At 47.5% G+C, this 20,036-nt stretch overlaps 1 protein-coding gene across 8 annotated transcripts in view; it reads left to right on the top strand.

Moving 5' to 3' along the window:
- The window catches only part of FMNL2 (formin like 2), a 117,912-nt gene that overhangs the window by 84,564 nt on the left and 13,312 nt on the right, over nt 1-20,036 (top strand). For 5 of the 8 annotated variants that reach the window (XR_015804933.1, XM_088168441.1, XM_088168443.1 and 2 more), the window contains exons 10-19: nt 7,120-7,194; nt 9,263-9,373; nt 11,114-11,263; nt 12,028-12,129; nt 12,514-12,823; nt 13,257-13,460; nt 14,507-14,527; nt 15,815-15,939; nt 18,050-18,252; nt 19,571-19,805. Coding sequence is in view for 7 of the 8 variants with exons in the window: in XM_088168441.1 (XP_088024567.1) it covers nt 7,120-7,194; nt 9,263-9,373; nt 11,114-11,263; nt 12,028-12,129; nt 12,514-12,823; nt 13,257-13,460; nt 14,507-14,527; nt 15,815-15,939; nt 18,050-18,252; nt 19,571-19,805 (1,536 nt within the window). In the remaining variant the exon portion in view is untranslated. The remainder of the gene's footprint in view (nt 1-7,119; nt 7,195-9,262; nt 9,374-11,113; nt 11,264-12,027; nt 12,130-12,513; nt 12,824-13,256; nt 13,461-14,506; nt 14,528-15,814; nt 15,940-18,049; nt 18,253-19,570; nt 19,806-20,036) is intronic. The other 3 variants (XM_088168444.1, XM_088168440.1, XM_088168445.1) reach the window with 1 other exon arrangement.

Consider the following 20,036-nt stretch of genomic DNA (forward strand, 5'->3'; position numbering starts at 1 on the left):
CTTCTTTTAGGAATAATTGGAATAAATTTGGATGTCCCTGCTCCCCTGGGATTGGTTGGAATAAATTTGGGTGTCCCTGCTTCTTTTAGGATTAATTGAAATAAATTTGGGTGTCCCTGCTCCTCTCAGAGAAATTTGGGTGTCCCTGCATCTCTGGGATGGATTGGATTAAATTTGGGTGTCCCTGCTTGTCTTGGGATTGGTTGGATTAAATTTGGGTGTCCCTGCTCCTCTCAGAGAAATTTGGGTGTCCCTGCTCCTCTGGGATTGATTGGATCAAATTTGGGTGTCCCTGCTTCTTTTAGGATTAATTGGAATAAATTTGGGTGTCCCTGCTCCTCTCAGAGAAATTTAGGTTTCTCTGCTCCTCTGGGATTGGTTGGAATAAATTTGGGTGTCCCTGCATCTCTCAGGATTAATTGGATTAAATTTGGGTGTCCCTGCTCCTCTCAGGGAAATTTGGGTGTCCTTGCTTCTCTTGGGATGCATTGGAATAACTTTGGGTGTCCCTGCTCCTCTGGGATTAATTGGATTAAATTTGGGTGTCCCTGCTTCTCTCAGACAAATTTGGGTGTCCCTGCTCCTCTGGGATTGATTGGAAAAAATTTGGGTGTCCCTGCTCCTCTCAGAGAAATTTGGGTTTCTCTGCTCCTCTGGGATTGGTTGGAATAAATTTGGGTGTCCCTGCTTCTTTCAGGATTAATTGGAGCAAATTTGGGTGTCCCTGCTTCTCTGGGATTGGTTGAATCAAATTTGGGTGTCTCTGCTCCTCTGGGATTAATTGAAATAAATTTGGGTGTCCCTGCTCCTCTCAGAGAAATTTGGGTGTCCCTGCATCTCTGGGATGGATTGGATTAAATTTGGGTGTCCCTGCTTGTCTTGGGATTGGTTGGATTAAATTTGGGTGTCCCTTCTTATCTCAGGATTAATTGGAGCAAATTTGGGTGTCCCTGCTTCTCTGGGATTGGTTGGAATAAATTTGGGTGTCCCTTCTTCTTTTAGGATTAATTGGAATAAATTTGGGTGTCCCTGCTCCTCTCAGGATTAATTGGAATAAATTTGGGTGTCCCTGCATCTCTCAGAGAAATTTGGGTGTCCCTGCATCTCTTGGGATGCATTGGAATAAATTTGGGTGTCCCTGCTTCTTTTAGGATTGGTTGGATTAAATTTGGGTGTCCCTGCATCTCTCAGGATTAATTGGAGCAAATTTGGGTGTCCCTGCTCCTCTCAGGGAAATTTGGGTGTCTCTGCTCCTCTGGGCATGGGTTGGAAAAAATTTGGGTGTCCTTGCTTGTGTCAGGATGGGTTGGAGTCAGTTTGGGTCTTCCTGAATCTCACAGGATGTGTTGGAATAAATTTGGGTGTCCCTGCATCTCTCAGGATTGGTTGGATTAAATTTGGGTCCCTGCTTGTTTTAGGATGGATTGGACCAAAGTTGGGTGTCCCTGCTTCCCTTGGGATGAGTTTCAGAAAATTTGGGTGTTCCTGCTTCTCTGGGATGCATTGGAATAAATTTGGGTGTTCCTATTTCTTTTAGGATTGATTGGGATAAATTTGGGTGTCCCTGCTCCTCTCAGGGAAATTTGGGTGTCCCTGCATCTCTGGGATTAATTGGAATAAATTCGGGTGTCCCTGCTTGTCTTGGGATTGGTTGGATTAAATTCGGGTGTCCCTGCTTCTCTGGGATTGGTTGGATCAAATTTGGGTGTCCCTGCTTCTTTTAGGATTAATTGGAATAAATTTGGGTGTCCCTGCTTGTCTCAGGGAAATTTGGGTGTCCCTGCTTCCCTTGGGATTGGTTGGATCAAATTTGAGTGTCCTTGCTTGTCTCAGGATTAATTGGAATAAATTTGGGTGTCCCTGCTTGTCTTGGGATGGGTTGGAGTCAATTTGGGTGTTCCTGCATCTCACAGGATGTGTTGGAATAAATTTGGGTGTTCCTGCTTCTCTTAGGATTGGTTAGACCAAATTTGGGTGTCTCTGCTCCTCTGGGGATGGGTTGGATTAAATTTGGGTGTCCCTGCTCCTCTGGGATGGATTGGAGTGAATTTGGGTGTCCCTGCATCTCTCAGAGAAATTTGGGTGTCCCTGCTTGGCTCAGGATTAATTGGAATAAATTTGGGTGTCCCTGCATCTCTTAGGATTAACTGGATCAAATTTGGGTGTCCCTGCTCCTCTCAGGATTGGTTGGATTAAATTTGGGTGTTTCTGCATCTCTGGGATGGATTGGAATAAATTTGGGTGTTCCTATTTCTTTTAGGATTGATTGGATTGGGATAAATTTGGGTGTCCCTGCTTGTGTGGGGATTGGTTGGAGCCTCCTCATCCATTAATTCCCTGCAGGAAGGATTTTCCATAATCTGCAGCTTTCCCTTGGAGCACAGTGGTTCCCATTTTTGTATTTATATAAAAGATCTTTAATCCCAATAATTCCAGCATTTTTTATTCCCAGCACCTCCCAAAAGTTGCTGGTCTGGGATATCCCAGCCAGTCCCCCCCTCTCCGAGCATTCCCAGCCCTTTGTCCTGGATTTTTATCCAGATTCCATGGATTTGGGAGAAGCAGCTCCAGCGATTTTATTATTGCCCGAGGTTGGTGTTGCAGGAGGAGCAGAATTCCAGGAGATCCAAGAGAATTTTGGGATGCTCCAGGTGCTGGGAGCTCCAGTGAAATCCAAAATTCTCCTCTGGGATCTGAGTGGGACAGAGAGCCAGGAATAATCCTGGGATTATTGGGAAAACCCTTCCCAACATTGGCTCTGAGCCGGCCAAGCTGCTGTGTTGTTTTCTATAAAAATATTCCAGAATAATCCGATTTGGGAGGGGAGGGAGTGCTGGTGGCACCTCAGGGTGGGAAATCCTTGTGTGAGGGAGGGGGAGCTGTAAATACAAATTATTCCTGGGGGAATAATTCACATTTGTGTCAGGGAAACTGAGGATTGGAATTTCAAACTCTTCCATTAAAAGCTGGCCTCCAAGGAGGGTGTTTTTTGGAATTTGTAAATAACTCCAGGATTCAGGTGCTTTGGAAATAAACCCAGAAAGAAATAAACCCAGAAAGAAATAAACCCAGAAAGAAATAAACCCAGAAGTGAATAAACCCGGAAATAAACCCAGAAATGAATAAACCCAGAAATAAACAAACCCAGAAATGAATAAACCCAGAAATAAATAAACCCGGAAAGAAATAAACCCAGAAGTGAATAAACCCAGAAAGAAATAAACTCAGAAAGAAATAAACCAAGAAATAAACCCAGAAAGAAATAAACCCAGAAGTGAATAAACCCGGAAATAAACCCAGAAATAAACCCAGAAATGAATAAACCCAGAAAAGAATAAACTCAGAAATGAATAAACCCATAACTAAATAAACCCAGAAATAAAATAAACCCAGAAATAAATAAACCCAGAAATGAATAAACCCGGAAATAAACCCAGAAATGAATAAACCCAGAAATGAATAAACCCAGAAATAAATAAACCCAGAAATAAACCCAGAAATGAATAAACCCCTAAATGAATAAACCCAGAAATGAATAAACCCAGAAATGAATAAACCCAGAAATGAATAAACCCAGAAATGAATAAACCCGGAAAGAAATAAACCCAGAAATGAATAAACCCAGAAATAAACCCAGAAATAAACCCAGCACCCAGGAGCTTTTCTGGGGCTGATCCATAACTTTTGAAGAATCCGATGTGTTCTGCTCCAAGGCAGGAGGAAATGCCAAGGAAATCCGTTGGAATTCAGTTAATCCTGACAGGTTTTGGGGAAAGTTGTTGTCTGGTTGGTTGATCCAGGAGTTGAATTTTCCTGGGAAGGGAGGAGCTGGGTGGGAGAGGATCCATCCAGCAGAATTCCCTGGTTTTGACATCACCCCCCACTGATCCCATGGAATCACAGAAGCCAGGGAATGGTTTGGGTGGGAATTAAATCCCTTGAATCCCCATAGCAGGGACACCTTCCCACTATCCCAGCTTGCTGCAGGCCTGGGACACTGCCAGGGATGCTTGGAGCAACCTGATCCGGTGGAATGTGTGGAATGAAGAGAATCTTTACGTTTTAAAAATTTGAAATCGCTCTGGGAACGGTTTTTTGGAGCATCCTTTGCTCCTGGCTGGTCTGGTTGGGAATTCCAAGTGTGTCCATGGAGATGGTGGGGATGGATCAATCCTCTCCAAACTCCTCCTGCCACATCCTGCTGCTCCTTCCCGGGCTTGTGCTGCAGCTTTGGGATGGCTGTGGGATGGATTTCCTTCCTTAGCACCCGGACAAATCCCCTATGGCTGCTTTTCCATAAACCCACTCGCTTTCCTGGCCTTAGTCCAACCTCCAAACTTTTTATTCCCAGCCTAAATAAAGCCTTTTTTTTTTTTTTTTCCCAGCTCTGCTAACTCCTTTAATCCTGTTTTATTTTTTTTTTTTTTTTATTTTCCCCACAATAACGCCCATAAAGTAAAATTTCTTCCTCCCCACACCCCAATGACAACCCTTGGAAATTCCTCCTCCCAGAAATGGCACCAAACATCTGCTTTGCTGTGGTGGGCTTGGATCCCAGCGTTCCCTTGGATCCAGTCCAGCTCCAATTTCCCTCCCTTTCATGTCCCAGGATAAATCTCACATTCCCTGGAGCTGCTCCATTGCAGCTCAGGGAATGGGAACCTCCCAGAGCAGCCCCTGATCCCCCCCTCCCTGCACCCCAGCATTTCTCAATCCCTGCTCTCCTGGAGCCCTGGGGATGTTCCTGATTGAATTCCCAGCCCCGAGGGGGCTCCTGGCTGGGCTTTTCCCAGCCCTGGGCAGGGTTTGGATCAGCCCTGCTGGGAATCCTGGCTCAGGGATCCCAGCCCTGCTGCCCCGGCTCCCACAGCCCCTGGCCTGACAGAAACCCTCTGGGTTCGCTTTAAATCTGCTTTCAATCCACTTGGTCTTCTTTAAATCTCCTTTAAATCCTCTTGGTTTTCTTTGAATCCATTTGGTTTTCTTTGAATCTCCTTTAAATCCACTTGGTTTTCTTTAAATCCTCTTGATTTTCTTTAAATCCATTTGGTTTTCTTTCAATCCACTTGGTTTTCTTTGAATCTCCTTTAAATCCATTTGGTTTTCTTTGAATCTCCTTTAAATCCACTTGGTTTTCTTTAAATCTCCTTTAAATCCACTTGGTTTTCTTTGAATCTTCTTTAAATCCACTTGGTTTTCTTTAAATCTTCTTTAAATCTTCTTGGTTTTCTTTAAATCTGCTTTAAATCCATTTAGTTTTCTTTAGATCTCCTTTAAAACCCACTTGGTTTTCTTTGAATCTTCTTTAAATCCACTTGGTTTTCTTTCAGTCCTCTTGGTTTTCTTTAAATCTTCTTTAAATCCATTTGGTTTACTTTAGATCTCCTTTAAATCCACTTGGTTTTCTTTAAATCCATTTGGTTTTCTTTAAATCTTTAAATCCACTTGGTTTTCTTTCAATGCACTTGGTTTTCTTTGAATCACCTTTAAATCCATTTGGTTTTCTTTGAATCTTTTAAAAATCCATTTGGTTTTCTCTAATAAACTTCTTTAAATCCATTTGATTTTCTTTGAATCTTCTTTAAATCCATTTAGTTTACTTTAGATCTCCTTTAAATCCACTTGGTTTTCTTTAAATCTTCTTTCAATCCTCTTGGTTTTCTTTAAATCTCCTTTAAATCCATTTTTTGCTGGACTGGTTTGGGTTCCCATCCCATTCCCCACCTCCCACTGTCCCACTTTGCTCTGTTCCCCATGGGAATATCTTTTCCAGCATTTTACTTTATTTTATTTTATTCTATTTTATTTTATTTTACTTTTTATTTTATTTTACTTTTTATTTTCTTTTATTTTTTTCCATTCTGGGCTGTTTTTTGTGGACCATCCAGCACAGAATTCCATCCTCCCACCCAGAGAAGCCACTGGGAATATTCAGATTTAAACAAAATCCTGGGAGCTGCTTTTCCTTGGATTTTGCTTTTTTTTCCTGCCAAAAACCTTTCCCACAGCTCTGCAATTTTTGCACTCATTTATTTTCACTCCTCCTTTAGCCAGGGATAATTTTCTTTTTTTTTTTTTCTGCTCTCTGTCATTTGGGTTTCTCCCTAATTACAGAGAAAAGTCAGCTCTGAGCTGTGGCACAGCCTGGTGCAGCTCTGCTCCTTCCACCCAGGGAGAAAATCCCATTTTTTATAAGGAGAAAAGAGATGAAATGAACTCTTTTGTGCAATAGTAAGAATTGAAAAAAAAAGGAAAAAAAATTATATATAATATGTAATATATAATGTATAAAAATCCAATTTTTTAAGGAGAAAAGAGCTAAAAAGAGCTCTTTTGTACAATAGGAAGAATAATTTTAAAATATATAATAAAACATGATAGATATAAAATGTAAAATGTAAAATATAAAATATAACATAAAATATTATTATATATTATATATTATATATTATATATTATATATTATATATTATATATTGTATATAACATATTATATATAAAATGTAATAGTGTATAAAAATCCAATTTTTTTAGGACAAAAGAGATAAAAAGAGTTCTTTTGCACAATAGTAAGAATAATTTTTAAAAATATATAAAAGAACATTATATATATATAATGTATAATATATAATGTATAAAATATAATGTATAAAATATAATGTATAAAATATAATGTATAAAATATAATGTATAAAATATAATGTATAATATATAATATATAAAATATAATGTACAAGATGTAATATATAAGATGTAATGTATAAAAATCCAATTTTTTTAAGGAGAAAAGAGATAAAAAGAGCTCTTTTGTACATTAGCAAGAATAATTTTAAAAAATAATAAAAATATCATAAAAATATCATAAAATACGGTATATATTACAGATATTGAAATGTAAAAAATCAAATCTATGTAACATATGTTATATAATATATAAAAAAATAAAAATATAATTAAAAAAATAACAAATACATGAAAATAATAATCAAAAATTATAGACTCACACAATAATTGTACCTGGCTCCTCGGCAGGTGTCCACCTGGAGGAATTGATGATGAGGGAGATTTTAAGCAGAGGCTCCAATGCATTTAAAATTCATTTTTTCTGCTTTTCTGCAGGTGTGTGGGGAGAAGCAGCGCTTTGAGAAGCTCATGGAGCATTTCAGGAATGAGGACAACAACATTGATTTCATGGTGAGTGGAATTTTCCAGAAATTCTCTTTTTTTTTTTTTTTTTTTCCCCCCATGTTTTTCCTTCCCTGCTGTCTCAGGCAGAGCTGTTGGTTCTGGGGCAGGTGGCAAAAATCTCCAAAAATTTGGAGTTTGAGGTTTGTGAGAAATTGAAATCAGGAGAAATCTCCAAAATTTGGGATTTAAAGTTGGTGAGAAACTGAAATGAGGAGAAATCTCCCAAATTTGGGATTTAGGAAGTTTGAGAAACTGAAATGAGGAGAAATCTCCAAAATTTGGGATTTAAGATTCGTGAGAAATTAAAATCAGGAGAAATCTCCAAAATTTGGATTTTAAGATTTGTGAGAAATTAAAATCAGGAGAAATCTCCCAAATTTGGGGTTTGAGGTTTGTGAGAAACTGAAATTCTACTTTTAATCCAGACAAATCTCCCTTGAATTCCTGCTTGGAATTATTGGATCCATTCTGAGCAGGATTTCCCACCCCCCAGCCCTGGAATTCTGTTGCATTTTGCATTAATTTAATGCTGAGCTTTGTGTAAAAGATTTTTTTTTTTTTTTTTTCTGCCAAAAATCAGGGAGTTGATTCCTGAACCCTCCAGGAATGTTTCCAGGACAGGATCAAAACCTTGGTTAAAAATGAGGCTGGAAAATTCCTTGGATTTAAAAAAAAAAAAAAAAAAGGAGGAAAAAGCCAGCCTGGAGTCACACATTTATCCCATCCATTTTTTTCCCCCCTGGAACAGAGGAAAAATTCCAAATTCCAGTGTCAAACTGGTGATCCAGGGGGGTGCCTCCAGTTTGTTCTTCACCCCAACCAAAAAAAAAAAAAAAAATGACCTGGAGTCTCCTGAAAGCTTTTCCTGTGCCTAAAATCCTAAAATCAGCTTATTCCAATCCTCAGGTTCCTCCTGGAAACCTGGGAAGGATTTTGAGATGTTGGGATGTTTTATCCATGAAAAAAAAAAAAAAAAACCAAAAAACCCAAAAACCCAGGAATTCCTTCCTGGGGGATTTGGGCCCCAATTCCCGAGGTTTCCCCAGGTCCCGTTGCCTTCCCTGGGGGGGGGGGGGGGGTGGTGCCAATCCCTGGGCTCTGCTCCTTGGTCACTTTGGGAAATCAGCAGAGCTGCCTGTGTGCAAATCCCCCTCCTAAACCCAACTGGGCCCAGATTAAATTAACCTCACTTTTACTGGCCCAGACTAATTTCACTTTCCCAGCTGTTTAAAACCAGACCCAGACTGATCTTCCTTTGCCAGCTGTTTAAAAGCAGGCCTGGATTAATCTCATTTTTCCAGGCTGTTTAAAACTGGACCCAGACTGATCTTCCTTTCCAGGCTGTTTAAACCCAGGCCTGGTTTAATCTCTCTTTTCCAGGCTGTTTAAACCGAAGCCCAAACTAATCTCCCTTTTCTGGGCAGTTTAAACCCAAGTCCAGATGAATCTCATTTTTCCAGGCTGCTTAAACCCAAGCCCAGACTGATCTCCCTTTCCCAGCTGTTTAAAACCAGGCCTGGATTAATCTCCCTTTTGCAGGCAGTTTAGGCCCAGGGCTGGTTTTCCAGAGCAGAGGCTGGGCAGGGCTAAAGGGATAAAGCAGGGATTTATTAAAAACCCTTCAGAGGATTCACCTTGGGCAGTGCAGGAGCCCGAGGTGGGCTCAGAGTCCCGAGTTTCACACTTGGATCACTTTGGGTCCATTCCCACCTCGGGGTTCATTGTCCAATCCCAGCTCCAGGCTCTGCACTCCCATCCTCCCACATTCTCTCCTCCACTCGCTGCTCTTTGCACTTTTTGGGGCTGGAGCTGCAGCTGTCCTTGGTTGTGGGGCTGGCAAAGGATTGTTTGGTGTGCCTGAGCTGGGAGGAGAGCTGGGAACACTTTGTGTGCAGCTCAGAGTTATACCCTAGTGCAGACCAGAATCTAAAAAATATGAAAGCTAAAACATGAGATAGAACTGCAGGCATCAGTGCACAGATGATATGGAAGCTAAAATTTGAGGCATCAGTGTCCCAGATGCCACTGCAGCTGTTCCTGGGCTCACCTGGGCTCACCTGGGCTGTCCTTGCAGGTGGCCTGCATGCAGTTCATCAACATCGTGGTGCACTCCGTGGAGGACATGAACTTCCGAGTGCACCTGCAGTACGAGTTCACCAAGCTGGGCCTGGATGAGTACCTGGATGTGAGTCCAGAGCCCCATTCCCAGCTCCCAGATCCCTCACCCCACAGCTCCTGGGCTGTCCCACAGCTGAAAGTGCTTTTCCCCCATTCCCAATTCCCCTTTCCCAAACCCCTCACCCCACAGTTCCTGGGCTGGAATGGAGGTGTCTTGCCCCATTCCCCCTTTCCCAAAGCCCTCACCCCACAGTTCCTGGGCTGGAATGCAGGGGCCTTTCCCCCATTCCCATTCCCCCTTTCCCAGATCCCTCACCCCACAGCTCCTGGGCTGGAATGCAGGGGCCTTGCCCTATTTCCAATTCCCCTTTCCCAAGGGCTGTCCCACAGCTGAAAGTGCTTTTCCCCCATTCCCAATCCCCTTTTCCCAAATCCCTCACCCCACAGCTGCAGGTGCCTTTCCCCATTCCCAATTCCCCTTTTCCCAGATCCCCCACCCCACAGTTCCTGGGCTGGAATGCAGAGGCCTTTCCCCCATTCCCAATCCCCTTTTCCCAAATCCCTCACCCCACAGCTGCAGGCCAGCAGGGGATGGCTGCAGCCAGCTGGAATTCCAGCCTGGAGCTAAATGTGGCTCCTGATCACAAAGGGAGGATGAACCACAGCCATCCTCACCCTGCCACGTCCCCCAGCTCCAGCCACGGGGCTCCAGGCTGGAAAAATCTCTTTTAGGATTTTTTGTCAGGGGGAAGCTGCTGCTTTGTTTCCCCTTTTCTGTTTTCCATGGGATCCTTGAATCATTTGGGTTGGGGACTTAAAGAATTTCTCCATCCACCCCAGCCATGGCAGGGACATTTCCCCTGTCCCAGGGAGCTCCAAGCCCTGTCCAGCCTGGCCTGGGACATTTCCAGGGATTGGGGCAGTCACAGCCTGCCCAGGCAGGGACACGTCCATGGGGACTCTGCTGCCATGGGAATGACGTGTCCCTGCAGATTCCTGCTCAGCAGCCACCAGGAGAGGGGTTTGGGGTCTATGGGATGTGTTTGGGGTCATGGCTGTGTTTGGGCTCTGGGGGATGAGTTTGGGCTCTGGGGGATGAGTTTGGGGTCATGGCTGTGTTTGGGGTCTGGGGGATGTGTTTGGGGAGTCCATGGGGTCAGGCTGAGCCTTTCCCAGCAGGCCCAGGGGAAATCCTGGAATGTTTTGGGCTGGAACCCCCCGAGCTCTGGTTCCAAACCCTTCCTGCAGTGACAGGGGACGAGACCCTGCCGGGCTGAGCTGGGGATCTTTGGGGTCCAGAGGGTTTCCCTGGGGGTGGAGGTGCACTGAGCTCCCCCTGACCCCCAGCCCTGTCTCTGTGTCACCTGTGTCACCTGTCTCTGTGTCCCCTGTGTCTCTGTGTCCTGGTGTCTCTGTATCACCTCTGTCTCTGTGTCCTCTTTATCCTCTGTGTCACCTGTGTCCCTGTATCACCTGTGTCCCCTGTATCACCTGTATGTGTCACCTCTGTCACTGTGTCACCTGTGTCCTTGTATCACCTCTGTCACCTGTGTCTCTGTATCACCTGTATGTGTCACCTGTGTCCCCTGTATCACCTCTATCACCTCTGTCCCTGTATCACCTGTATTATCTGTGTTACCTGTCCCTTATCACCTGTGTCACCTGTATATGTCACCTCTGTCCCTGTATCACCTGTTCCTGTATCACCTGTGTCCCTGTGTCACCTGTCCCCGTGTTCCTGTATCACCTGTGTTCCTGTATCACCTGTGTCCCCGTGTCCCCTGTCCCCGTGTCCCTGGCCCTGCAGAAGCTGAAGCACACGGAGAGTGACAAGCTGCAGGTGCAGATCCAGGCTTACCTGGACAATGTGTTCGACGTGGGGGCTCTGCTGGAGGATGCTGAGACCAAGAACGCGGCCCTGGAGAGGGTGGAGGAGCTGGAGGAAAACCTTTCCCACGTGAGTCTGGCTGTGCAGTCTGCATTTGTCACCTGGGGGATCTGGATTTACCTGGTTTGGGGGGAAGGCTCACCTGGAAAAAGCTTTGGGGTTGCTGGGTCTCTGAAGTGGGAAAATCCCAACCCCTGGTTGTGCTTCCAGGAGGATTCACCTGGCACAGGTGTGGGAGCTGATTTACCTGGAATATTCCAACTCCTCAGCAGAGCAGACCCGAAATTGGGGAAAAAAACCCCAAACCCTGCTTTAAACAGTGGCTCAGGAGGGAAGGGGCTGGAAAATCCTCTTGTGGAAATGCTCAGGGTTTGCTGTCCCCAAATTTGGTGTCACTTCCTTTAGGCTGGAAGACGTGGCCTGGCTTCTGGAAAAGAATGAAAAAAAAAAGGATTTTCCATACTTTTTTTCCCTTCTCTCACCATCCCTGTATTATCCCTTGGAATAAATAATGTTCTCAACTCTCTGTGCAGGGCTTGCCCAGCCCCTCTGAGGTGTTGTGGGAATCAGGGAATGGTTTGGGTTGGGAGGGACATGAAACCCATCCAGGTAACCCCTGCAGGGCAGGGACACCTTCCATTATCCCAGTTCTCTCCAAGCCCATTCAACCTTGGTGTCTCCCATCTCAGGCAGCAATCTGTTCTCTTTCCAAGCCTTCAGGGTTTCCTGGAATATCAATAATTCATCAATTTATCCAAGAAGTGAACTCTTTATTTTGATGGATAACCCCTCAGTTTTCCAGTTATTTAATCCATTTCTCTTTTGCTGGGCAGTTATCTGAAAAACTCCAGGATACAGAGAACGAGGCCATGGCCAAAATTGTGGAACTGGAAAAGCAACTGATGCAAAGGAACAAAGAACTGGACGTGATCAGGGTGAGTGGCATGGGGCAGCCCTGGGTGGATCCAGGGAGTGGAAATCATGGATCTGGGGCACGGGAATTCTCCTGGCTTCCCAATACTGAACCTGGGGCAGATTTCAGGTGGAATTGTTGGTGTGTGCACTCAGGGGATGGACAGGAATCCCTTTGGGGGTGCCAGGAATCTCTTGAGTGAGATGGACACATCTCATTCCCAAGGTTTAGAACATTCCAGCTGGGAGTTTGGGACCTGTGGAGATCCCAAAGGGTGGGAGAATCCAGAATTTCTCTGGAGGGGCTGCCCTGGGCACGTGCAGTGCAATCCCCTCTCTGGATCAGGCTGTTCTCATCCCGCCCTTGGAATTGTGGATGCACATTCCCTGTTCCTGTGCCGTTCCAGGAGATCTACAAGGATGCCAACAGCCAGGTTCACACGCTGAGGAAGATGGTGAAGGAGAAGGAGGAGGCCATCCAGCGCCAGTCCACGCTGGAGAAGAAGATCCACGAGCTGGAGAAGCAGGGAACCATCAAGATCCAGAAGAAAGGGGACGGGGACATCTCCATCCTGCCCGTGGCCCTGGGCTCTGGGATGGTGCCAGCAGGAGCAGAGGCCGTGCCGGGCACCTGTGCCACACCTGGAGCTGCCTCCTCAGTGCCACTGCCACCACCCCCACCGCCCCTGCCCGCCCTGCCAGGCTCACCTGAGCCAGGTGAGCAGGGAGGGAGATCCTTGTGTGGGCACTCCAAACCCCCCTGGCTTTCCCCTTCCCATGGGGAAATCCCTGCTGGAAATGCCCAGCCCGAGGCTGTTCCCTGTGGGAGCAGAGAGTGACCCCTGTAAAAACCAGGAAATTTCTGCTGCTCCTGCGTTCCCACCCCGTTGTTTGTGTACATAGATAAATGTAAATGTGAGGTAAGGAAAACAAAAAAACCCAAAAAAACCAACAGACCCCCGCTTGGCTGCCCCCTCCCTCCATTCCTTGGATGGAGGAGTTGCTCCTTTCTTTCCTGAGGGCGCTTCCAGGTGCTGAAAGCCTTTGGGTGGCTCAGGGTGGGGAGGGGACATGGGGAGGGGACGTGGTGGCTCTTTCTTCGTGCCCTTTCATTCCTCCGTGCTAACTCCATTTTCCCTCCATCCCACAGTGCCCAACGGCCCCGTGGCGGTGTCTGTGCCACCTCCACCACCTCCCCCTCCACCTCCCCCTCCTCCTCCTCCTCCTCCTCCTCCTCCTCTCCCCGGTCCCGCTCTGGATGCGGCTCCGGCGCTGCCACCTCCGCCCCCGCCCTCGGCTCCCCCCCTGCCCGGCACAGCCTCGCCCACCGTGGTCTTCAACTCTGGCCTGGCAGGTAAAAAAAACTCCCCCAAATAAACCCCAAAGTTCCTCAGTGCTGCTGGAATGAGGAGTTTGTGGGAGGAAGGAGAATTTTGGTGTCTCCGAGGTTGCCCGGAGAAGCCCCCGAGCATCCCTGGAAGTGCCCGAGACATCCTTGGAGAAAGCTGGGATGGGGGAGCTGGATAATCCCCAAACCTGGCTGAAATTTTGGGATTTATCAACTCAACAGTTTGGGCAGAGTTGGTTTCTCCAGTGGAGCAAAGCTCACACCACGAGTATTTTATAAACACCTCACTTCAGTTTGGACTTTGACAGAACATGGGTTTGGTTTCCTCTGAGAAGAAATATCTGGGAAAAATTAGGAATTTTTTGGTGGGAATTTTGGGAAGAAAAGGCAAAAACGGGATTTTTTTGGAAGGAAGGAAGGATAAGGTGCTGCCCATCCTTACCTGTGTTTTAGCCACTGCCTCCTGCCAGGTGTCTCAGGGGGTGAGCAAGGACTCGCTGGTGTCCCCAAAAATCTCCAGAGCTCCTTACCAGTCCAAATGAGAGACTCTCATTAAGAACTTAATTAAGGAGAAAAAAATCAATTAATTAAATATTAATATTTTATTTATTTATTTAAATTAATGACTCTATATTTAATTTATTATTTAAATATCAGTATTTAATTCCAACTAAATATTCCAACCTTTAAGGGTTCCTTGGAAGACAAAAAGCATCCTGCATCCAGAGGGTGATTTTTTAGGAAAATGCAGCCCCAGAGGGAGGGCTGATCCCTTGGGGTGAGGCCCTGGAGGTGCCTGGGAGCTGCTGGGCTGCAGATCCCGGTTTGGGTTTTTTTTGTTTTTTTGTTTTTTTTTTTTTTTTTTCCAGTGGGAATTCCAAAGGAATAGAACTGGAAATGTTTTTTCTGGATGCAGGGGCTCCCCAGGAAGGAACATTCCCAGGGCAGGAATGCTGTGGGGCCCAGGGGAGTTGGGAAATAACAAATGCTGCTTTTCTCACCTTTCCTAACCCTTTTTTTTTTTCTCTCTGTTCCTTCTGCTTCCTGCTAAGATGGGCCCATCAAGCTCTTCTGTAGGTTCCTTCCTGCTAAGTATTCCTTATCCTGGCATTCCCGGTGGCCTGGGGGCACCCAGGGGCTCCAGGGCAGGGGGAGGTGGGAGCCAACCCAGGGGATTTGGGCACCCAGAGCTCGGGAGGGGACGAGGAGGACGAGGAGGAGGAAGGGAAATCTGCAGGGGGGTTCTGAGCTCCATGATCTTTCCCACGTGGCATTCCTGCCTTCCCTGTCCTGGAATAACCTTTAATTAACTAATTAATGAATCATCCATTCCAGTGTGTGCACAAGTAGAAAATCCCTTTTTCCACGGGTGTTCAAAGCTGTCCCTTCTTTTATTTTAGGAACGATTTTAATTATTTAACCCCATCAATTAAGCAGAGAGCAAAGCCCTGTTTAGTGTAGACGAGCACAAGGTGGATCAATAAAATTCCCAAAATTCCCACAGGAATATTCTGTGTATTCCCTGTTATCCATTTGGTGTCCAGCACTGCAGGATCTGGGGTTTCTCTTCCACATTTGTCAGATTTTTGGGAGATAATCCAGGAGCAAAAGGTTGATTGATGGACTTTAATGAATTGATTTTGTAGCAAGGAACAAATTTGTGGTCTCATGTAAGGGAAAAGAAATGGGAACTGGATTATGGAAATTATTTATGTGGCTTCCAAATGGAATGGGAATGGGACTAGAAATAGGAATAGGAATGGGAATCTCAATCAGGCCTCATTTCCAGGTTTCATTTTCACAGCTCCTCTGTTTAAATTCCTCAATTCCTCCAAAGTTCCCAAATGACTGGGATTTGCTGGCCTTTCACAGCACAGGAATTAAAACCTGGTTTTAAGCCCCTGTTAAAGCCCAGATTTGCTGCAGCTCAATCCCTTTGCCCTTGAAACTCAGACCTACTCAGAAGGTGCCCCTCTGCAGTTTCCCCAAATCCCATTTCCCAAAATCTTGGGAATGGGGCTTTTTTTCCCTTCTTGTCACCTGTTTGTGGGCTCTGCTGTTGAGGGCTGAATTCACCCACTGTCCCCCTTTTCCCTGGGAGCTCCCATCAATGCAGGCAGCTCGTGGTGATGCAGGAATCCCAAATTTCCCTTGGGGAAGCTCGCAGAGCCCTGGGGGTTGGTGCTGTCCTGCTCAGGGCTGGGATTCCCTTTCTCCAGCAGCCTCTGGAGGCAGCACCACCTTCCCAGTTCCTCCCAGTGGGATAACGAGGCGTGCCCAGTTCTCCCAGTTCCCGCTGGGGAGCTGCTCTGTGGCGCTCCCGGGCAGCCCCTCAGCGTTTCCCCGTGTGCTGTTCCCAGCTGTGAAGATCAAGAAGCCCATCAAGACCAAGTTCCGCATGCCCGTGTTCAACTGGGTGGCCCTGAAACCCAACCAGATCAACGGCACCGTGTTCAACGAGATCGACGACGAGCGCATCCTCGAGGTAGCCCCGCTGTCCCCTGTCCCCATTCCTGGTGTCCCCAGCCCTGGTGTCCCCAGCCCTGGTGTCCCCTGTCCCCATTCCCGCTCTGTCCCCATTCCCGCTCTGTCCCCATTCCTGCTCTCCCCAGCCCTGTTGTCCCCTGTCCCCATTCCTGCTGTCCCCATTCCTGCTGTCCCCTGTCCCCATTCCTGCTGTCCCCTGTCCCCAGCCCCGGTGTCCCCTGTCCCCATTCCTGCTCTGTCCCCATTCCTGCTCTGTCCCCATTCCTGGTGTCCCCATTCCTGCAGTCCCCACCCCTGGTGTCCCCTGTCCCCACCCCTGGTGTCCCCTGTCCCCATTCCTGCTCTGTCCCCACCCCTGCTGTCCCCACCCCTGCTGTCCCCAGCCCTGGTGTCAAACACAGCTGCCTGCTCAGGAAGGCAGGAGCCTCTCTAGAAATGCACAGTGTAAAGCCCCTCCCTCCGAATTGTTGTAGTCTTGGGATTAAGGGGCTCTCGGGTGAGGATGTGGGAATGGGAATGGCAGTTCTTTACTTGGAGAAATTAAAATGAGAAATTGGTGCTTGGCAGGAAAAAAGGTCTTTTACAGAAAGTTCAGCACTAAATTAATACAAAGTGCAACAGAGGCCTCAGAGTTCCAGTGTTAGAAAAAAAAATAACCCCAGAGCAGTGTCAGAGTGAGAATCCAAGGTGCCCCCGTCAGTCAGTCAGGGTTGGTGCAGTCCCATCCCATGGTGGCTGCATCCTCCTGCAGTGACAGATGTGGTTCTGCTGGAGCAGGGCTCCTGCACAAGGTGCAGTTTTCCTCCAAAGCTGCAGGGATGATGTGCAAGGCTCTGGTTTTCCTCTGGGATGCAGTGGGAAAAGGCTGCTCTGCTGTTCCAAATCTCCCCTTTGATCTGGGTAGGAAATGCTCGGCTCCTGCCCTGGCTGGAGCATCTCCCAATGGGATGATGGAATTTGATCAGCCCTGCCCTGGGACTGCATGGCCATGAACAGGAGAGATCTCCTGGAGGGAGGATGGGCTGTGGGCAAGAGAAAGATCCAAAGCCCAGCTGGTTTAACAGCTGAGCCATGAACAGGAGAGATCCCTTTGGAGATAAAGATCCAAAGCCCAGCTGGTTTAACAGCTGAGCCATGAACAGGAGAGATCCCTTTGGAGATAAAGATCCAAAGCCCAGCTGGTTTAACAGCTGAGCCATGAACAGGAGAGATCCCTTTGGGGATAAAGATCCAAAGCCCAGCTGGTTTAACAGCTGGGACAGAGCACACACTGCTGGCCACAGCCTGATTGGCAAACCAAGACAGCTTCCCAGGAAAACATGGAATCATGGAATGTTTGCCTTGGAAAAGCCTCTCAGACAGCCCAGTCCAACCCCCAGCCTGGCACTGCACTGTGTCCCCAAGTGCCACATCCTCAGGGGGTTCAATCCCTCCAGGAATGGGGGCTCCAGCCCCTTCCAAAGCCTCACCACTCTCTCCAGGAAGGTTTTCCCAATATCCAACTAAACCTCTGCTGGAGCAACCTGATTCCATTTCCTCTCCTCCTGTCCCTGTTCCCTGGGAGCAGAGCTGGCTGTCCCCTCCTGTCAGGGAATTGTGGGAAGAGCTCCACAGGGATGGGGCACAGCAGTGACCTTGGGAAGGGCTCATTCCAGGTCCTGGCAGGGCAGGGACCTTGGGAAGGGCTCATTCCAGGTCCTGGCAGGGCAGGGACTTTGGGAAGGGGCTCATTCCAGGTCCTGGATGCTCCCATGGATGCTTTATCCATGGCTGGATAAAGCACCAATGCTCAGGAATGTTCTCCTGAATTTCTGAACATGTGCAGGGCTGGATTTCTGGGATCTGGCCAGATTTCCTCATCCCAGCTCAGGAATGTTTTCCTTCCATCCCTCAGCCTGGACAGAATTCTCTGGATTCCAAAGCCAGCTTGGACAGGTTGGGAAGGCCTGGGCTAGTGGGAGCTGTCCCTGGAATGGGATGAGCTTTGAGATTCCAACCCAAACCATTCCCTGACTCCATGATCCAATCTCAGCCCCCACAATGCTTTTCCTGCACTTCTGCATTTTAGGATTTAGCTTTCCCTGCAGGATAAATCCTTTCCTTTGCAGGATCTAAACGTGGATGAATTTGAGGAAATATTCAAAACAAAAGCCCAGGGCCCAGCCATGGATTTGACTTCCAGCAAGCAGAAGATTCCTCAGAAAGGATCCAACAAAGTGACGCTGCTGGATGCCAACAGAGCCAAGAATTTGGCCATCACCCTTCGGAAAGCTGGGAAAACGGCAGATGAGATCTGCAGAGCCATCCACGTGTGAGTACACACAATTCCCAGCAAAGGAATCCTGCCCCGGGGTGCTGGGACTGCTGGGAAATGCCTTGGAGTGGGCAGCTGGGGGAAATGCTGGAAAAAATTCCAGGGGAAGGACAGGATGGTGGTGAATTCCCAGGAATGAGAACTCCTGGAATTCAGGAACCTCTCAGCTTTGTGCTGCTGAGTCACTGTTGAGGTTGGATAAATTAGCAGCTCCTTGATTAAAGCAGCTCATTCCAGCCTGTCCAGTCTGCCGTGGCAGCTCCCAGTCTGCTCCAGTTCCAGTGAGCAAATCCAGAGGGAGCCCAGGAAGAGGCAGCTCTTCTGGTTTGCTCCATGAAGGCCGGGTTTATCCAGGTGCTGGAGCAGATTTGCCATGGAATTGGGTTTGTGGAGCGGCCCAGAGCTGATACAGATCCTTCCCTGCTCCTGGGACAGGTGGAGCTGATCCCAAATCCTTGGGGCTGATCCCAAATCCTTGGGGCTGATCCCAAATCCAGCCAGACTCTTCCTGGCCGTGTCAAACATCTCCCACTCCTCCCTTAAGGAATTTCTCCAAAGTGTGGATGCACAAGCTTTGCCTTTGGCTGAGGGTGACCCAAACCTGCCCCAGGTCCTGGCAGGTTCAGCAGTTGGGCTTCAGGGTGCTCTGGGCAATTAAATACAAATATTTGCTCCTCCCCACCTCTTTTCCCTGGAAAAGTGAGCCTGGAGGGGTGGGGGAGTGGCCACGTGTTTGGGAATGGAAGCAGCATCGTTCCCATAATCCCTGGATCTATTCCCAGGGCAGGAGGAGCTGCACAGCTTCTTCTTTGCTTTTCTCCACGTGGAGCTGAATCCCAGACTGCCTGGGGCTGGGAAGGACCTTAAATCCCATCCAGTTCATCCAGGGACATCCCCCACTGTCCCAGAGTGCTCCAGCCTGGCCTTGGACACTCCCAGGGATCCAGGGGCAGCCACAGCTTCTTGGGAATTCCATTCTAGCCAGGAATTCCTTCCCAATATCCCAATACTCCACTACCCCAATATCCCAATACTCCAATATCCCATCTAAGTCTCCCTTTTCCATCCTGAATCCATTCCCTGTGTCCTGTCCCTCTATCCCTTGTCCCCAGTCCCTCTCCAGCTCTCCTGGAGCCCCTTCAGGCCCTGGAATGTGCTGGAAGCTCTCCCTGGATCCTTCCCTTCTCCAGGGGAACATTCCCAGCTCTCCCTGGATCCTTCCCTTCTCCAGGGGAACATTCCCAGCTCTCCCAGCCTGGCTCCAGAGCCTGGCTGAGCTTTACCCCCATCCCCTTTTCCCGGGATTTCCCCCCAGCTTTGACCTGAAGACTCTCCCAGTGGATTTCGTGGAGTGCCTGATGCGGTTCCTGCCCACGGAGAACGAGGTGAAGGTGCTGAGGCTCTACGAGAGGGAGAGGAAACCCCTGGAGAACCTTTCAGACGAGGACAGGTTCATGATGCAGTTCAGCAAGATCGAGAGGCTGATGCAGAAGATGACGATCATGGCCTTCATCGGCAACTTCGCCGAGAGCATCCAGATGCTGACCCCGGTGAGAGCTGTGGGCTGGGAGCTGGGCTCTGCACCCCTCAGCAGTGCTTTGGTTTTGGTTTTGTTTGGGTTTTTTTTTAGAGCCAGGATGAACAGAAACACGACTGAGGTGATTCTCGTGTTTGGGTTGGATGTTTATTGGATCTGATCAGAAATTACAGGAAGTGTGACAGCACCTCCAGCTCCTCAGAGCACCCCAAAGATTGGATGGGAATCCACCCCAATATCCCAA

This window comes from Sturnus vulgaris, chromosome 7 (assembly GCF_052056855.1).
Source record: "Sturnus vulgaris isolate bStuVul1 chromosome 7, bStuVul1.hap1, whole genome shotgun sequence".
NCBI lineage: Eukaryota > Metazoa > Chordata > Aves > Passeriformes > Sturnidae > Sturnus > Sturnus vulgaris.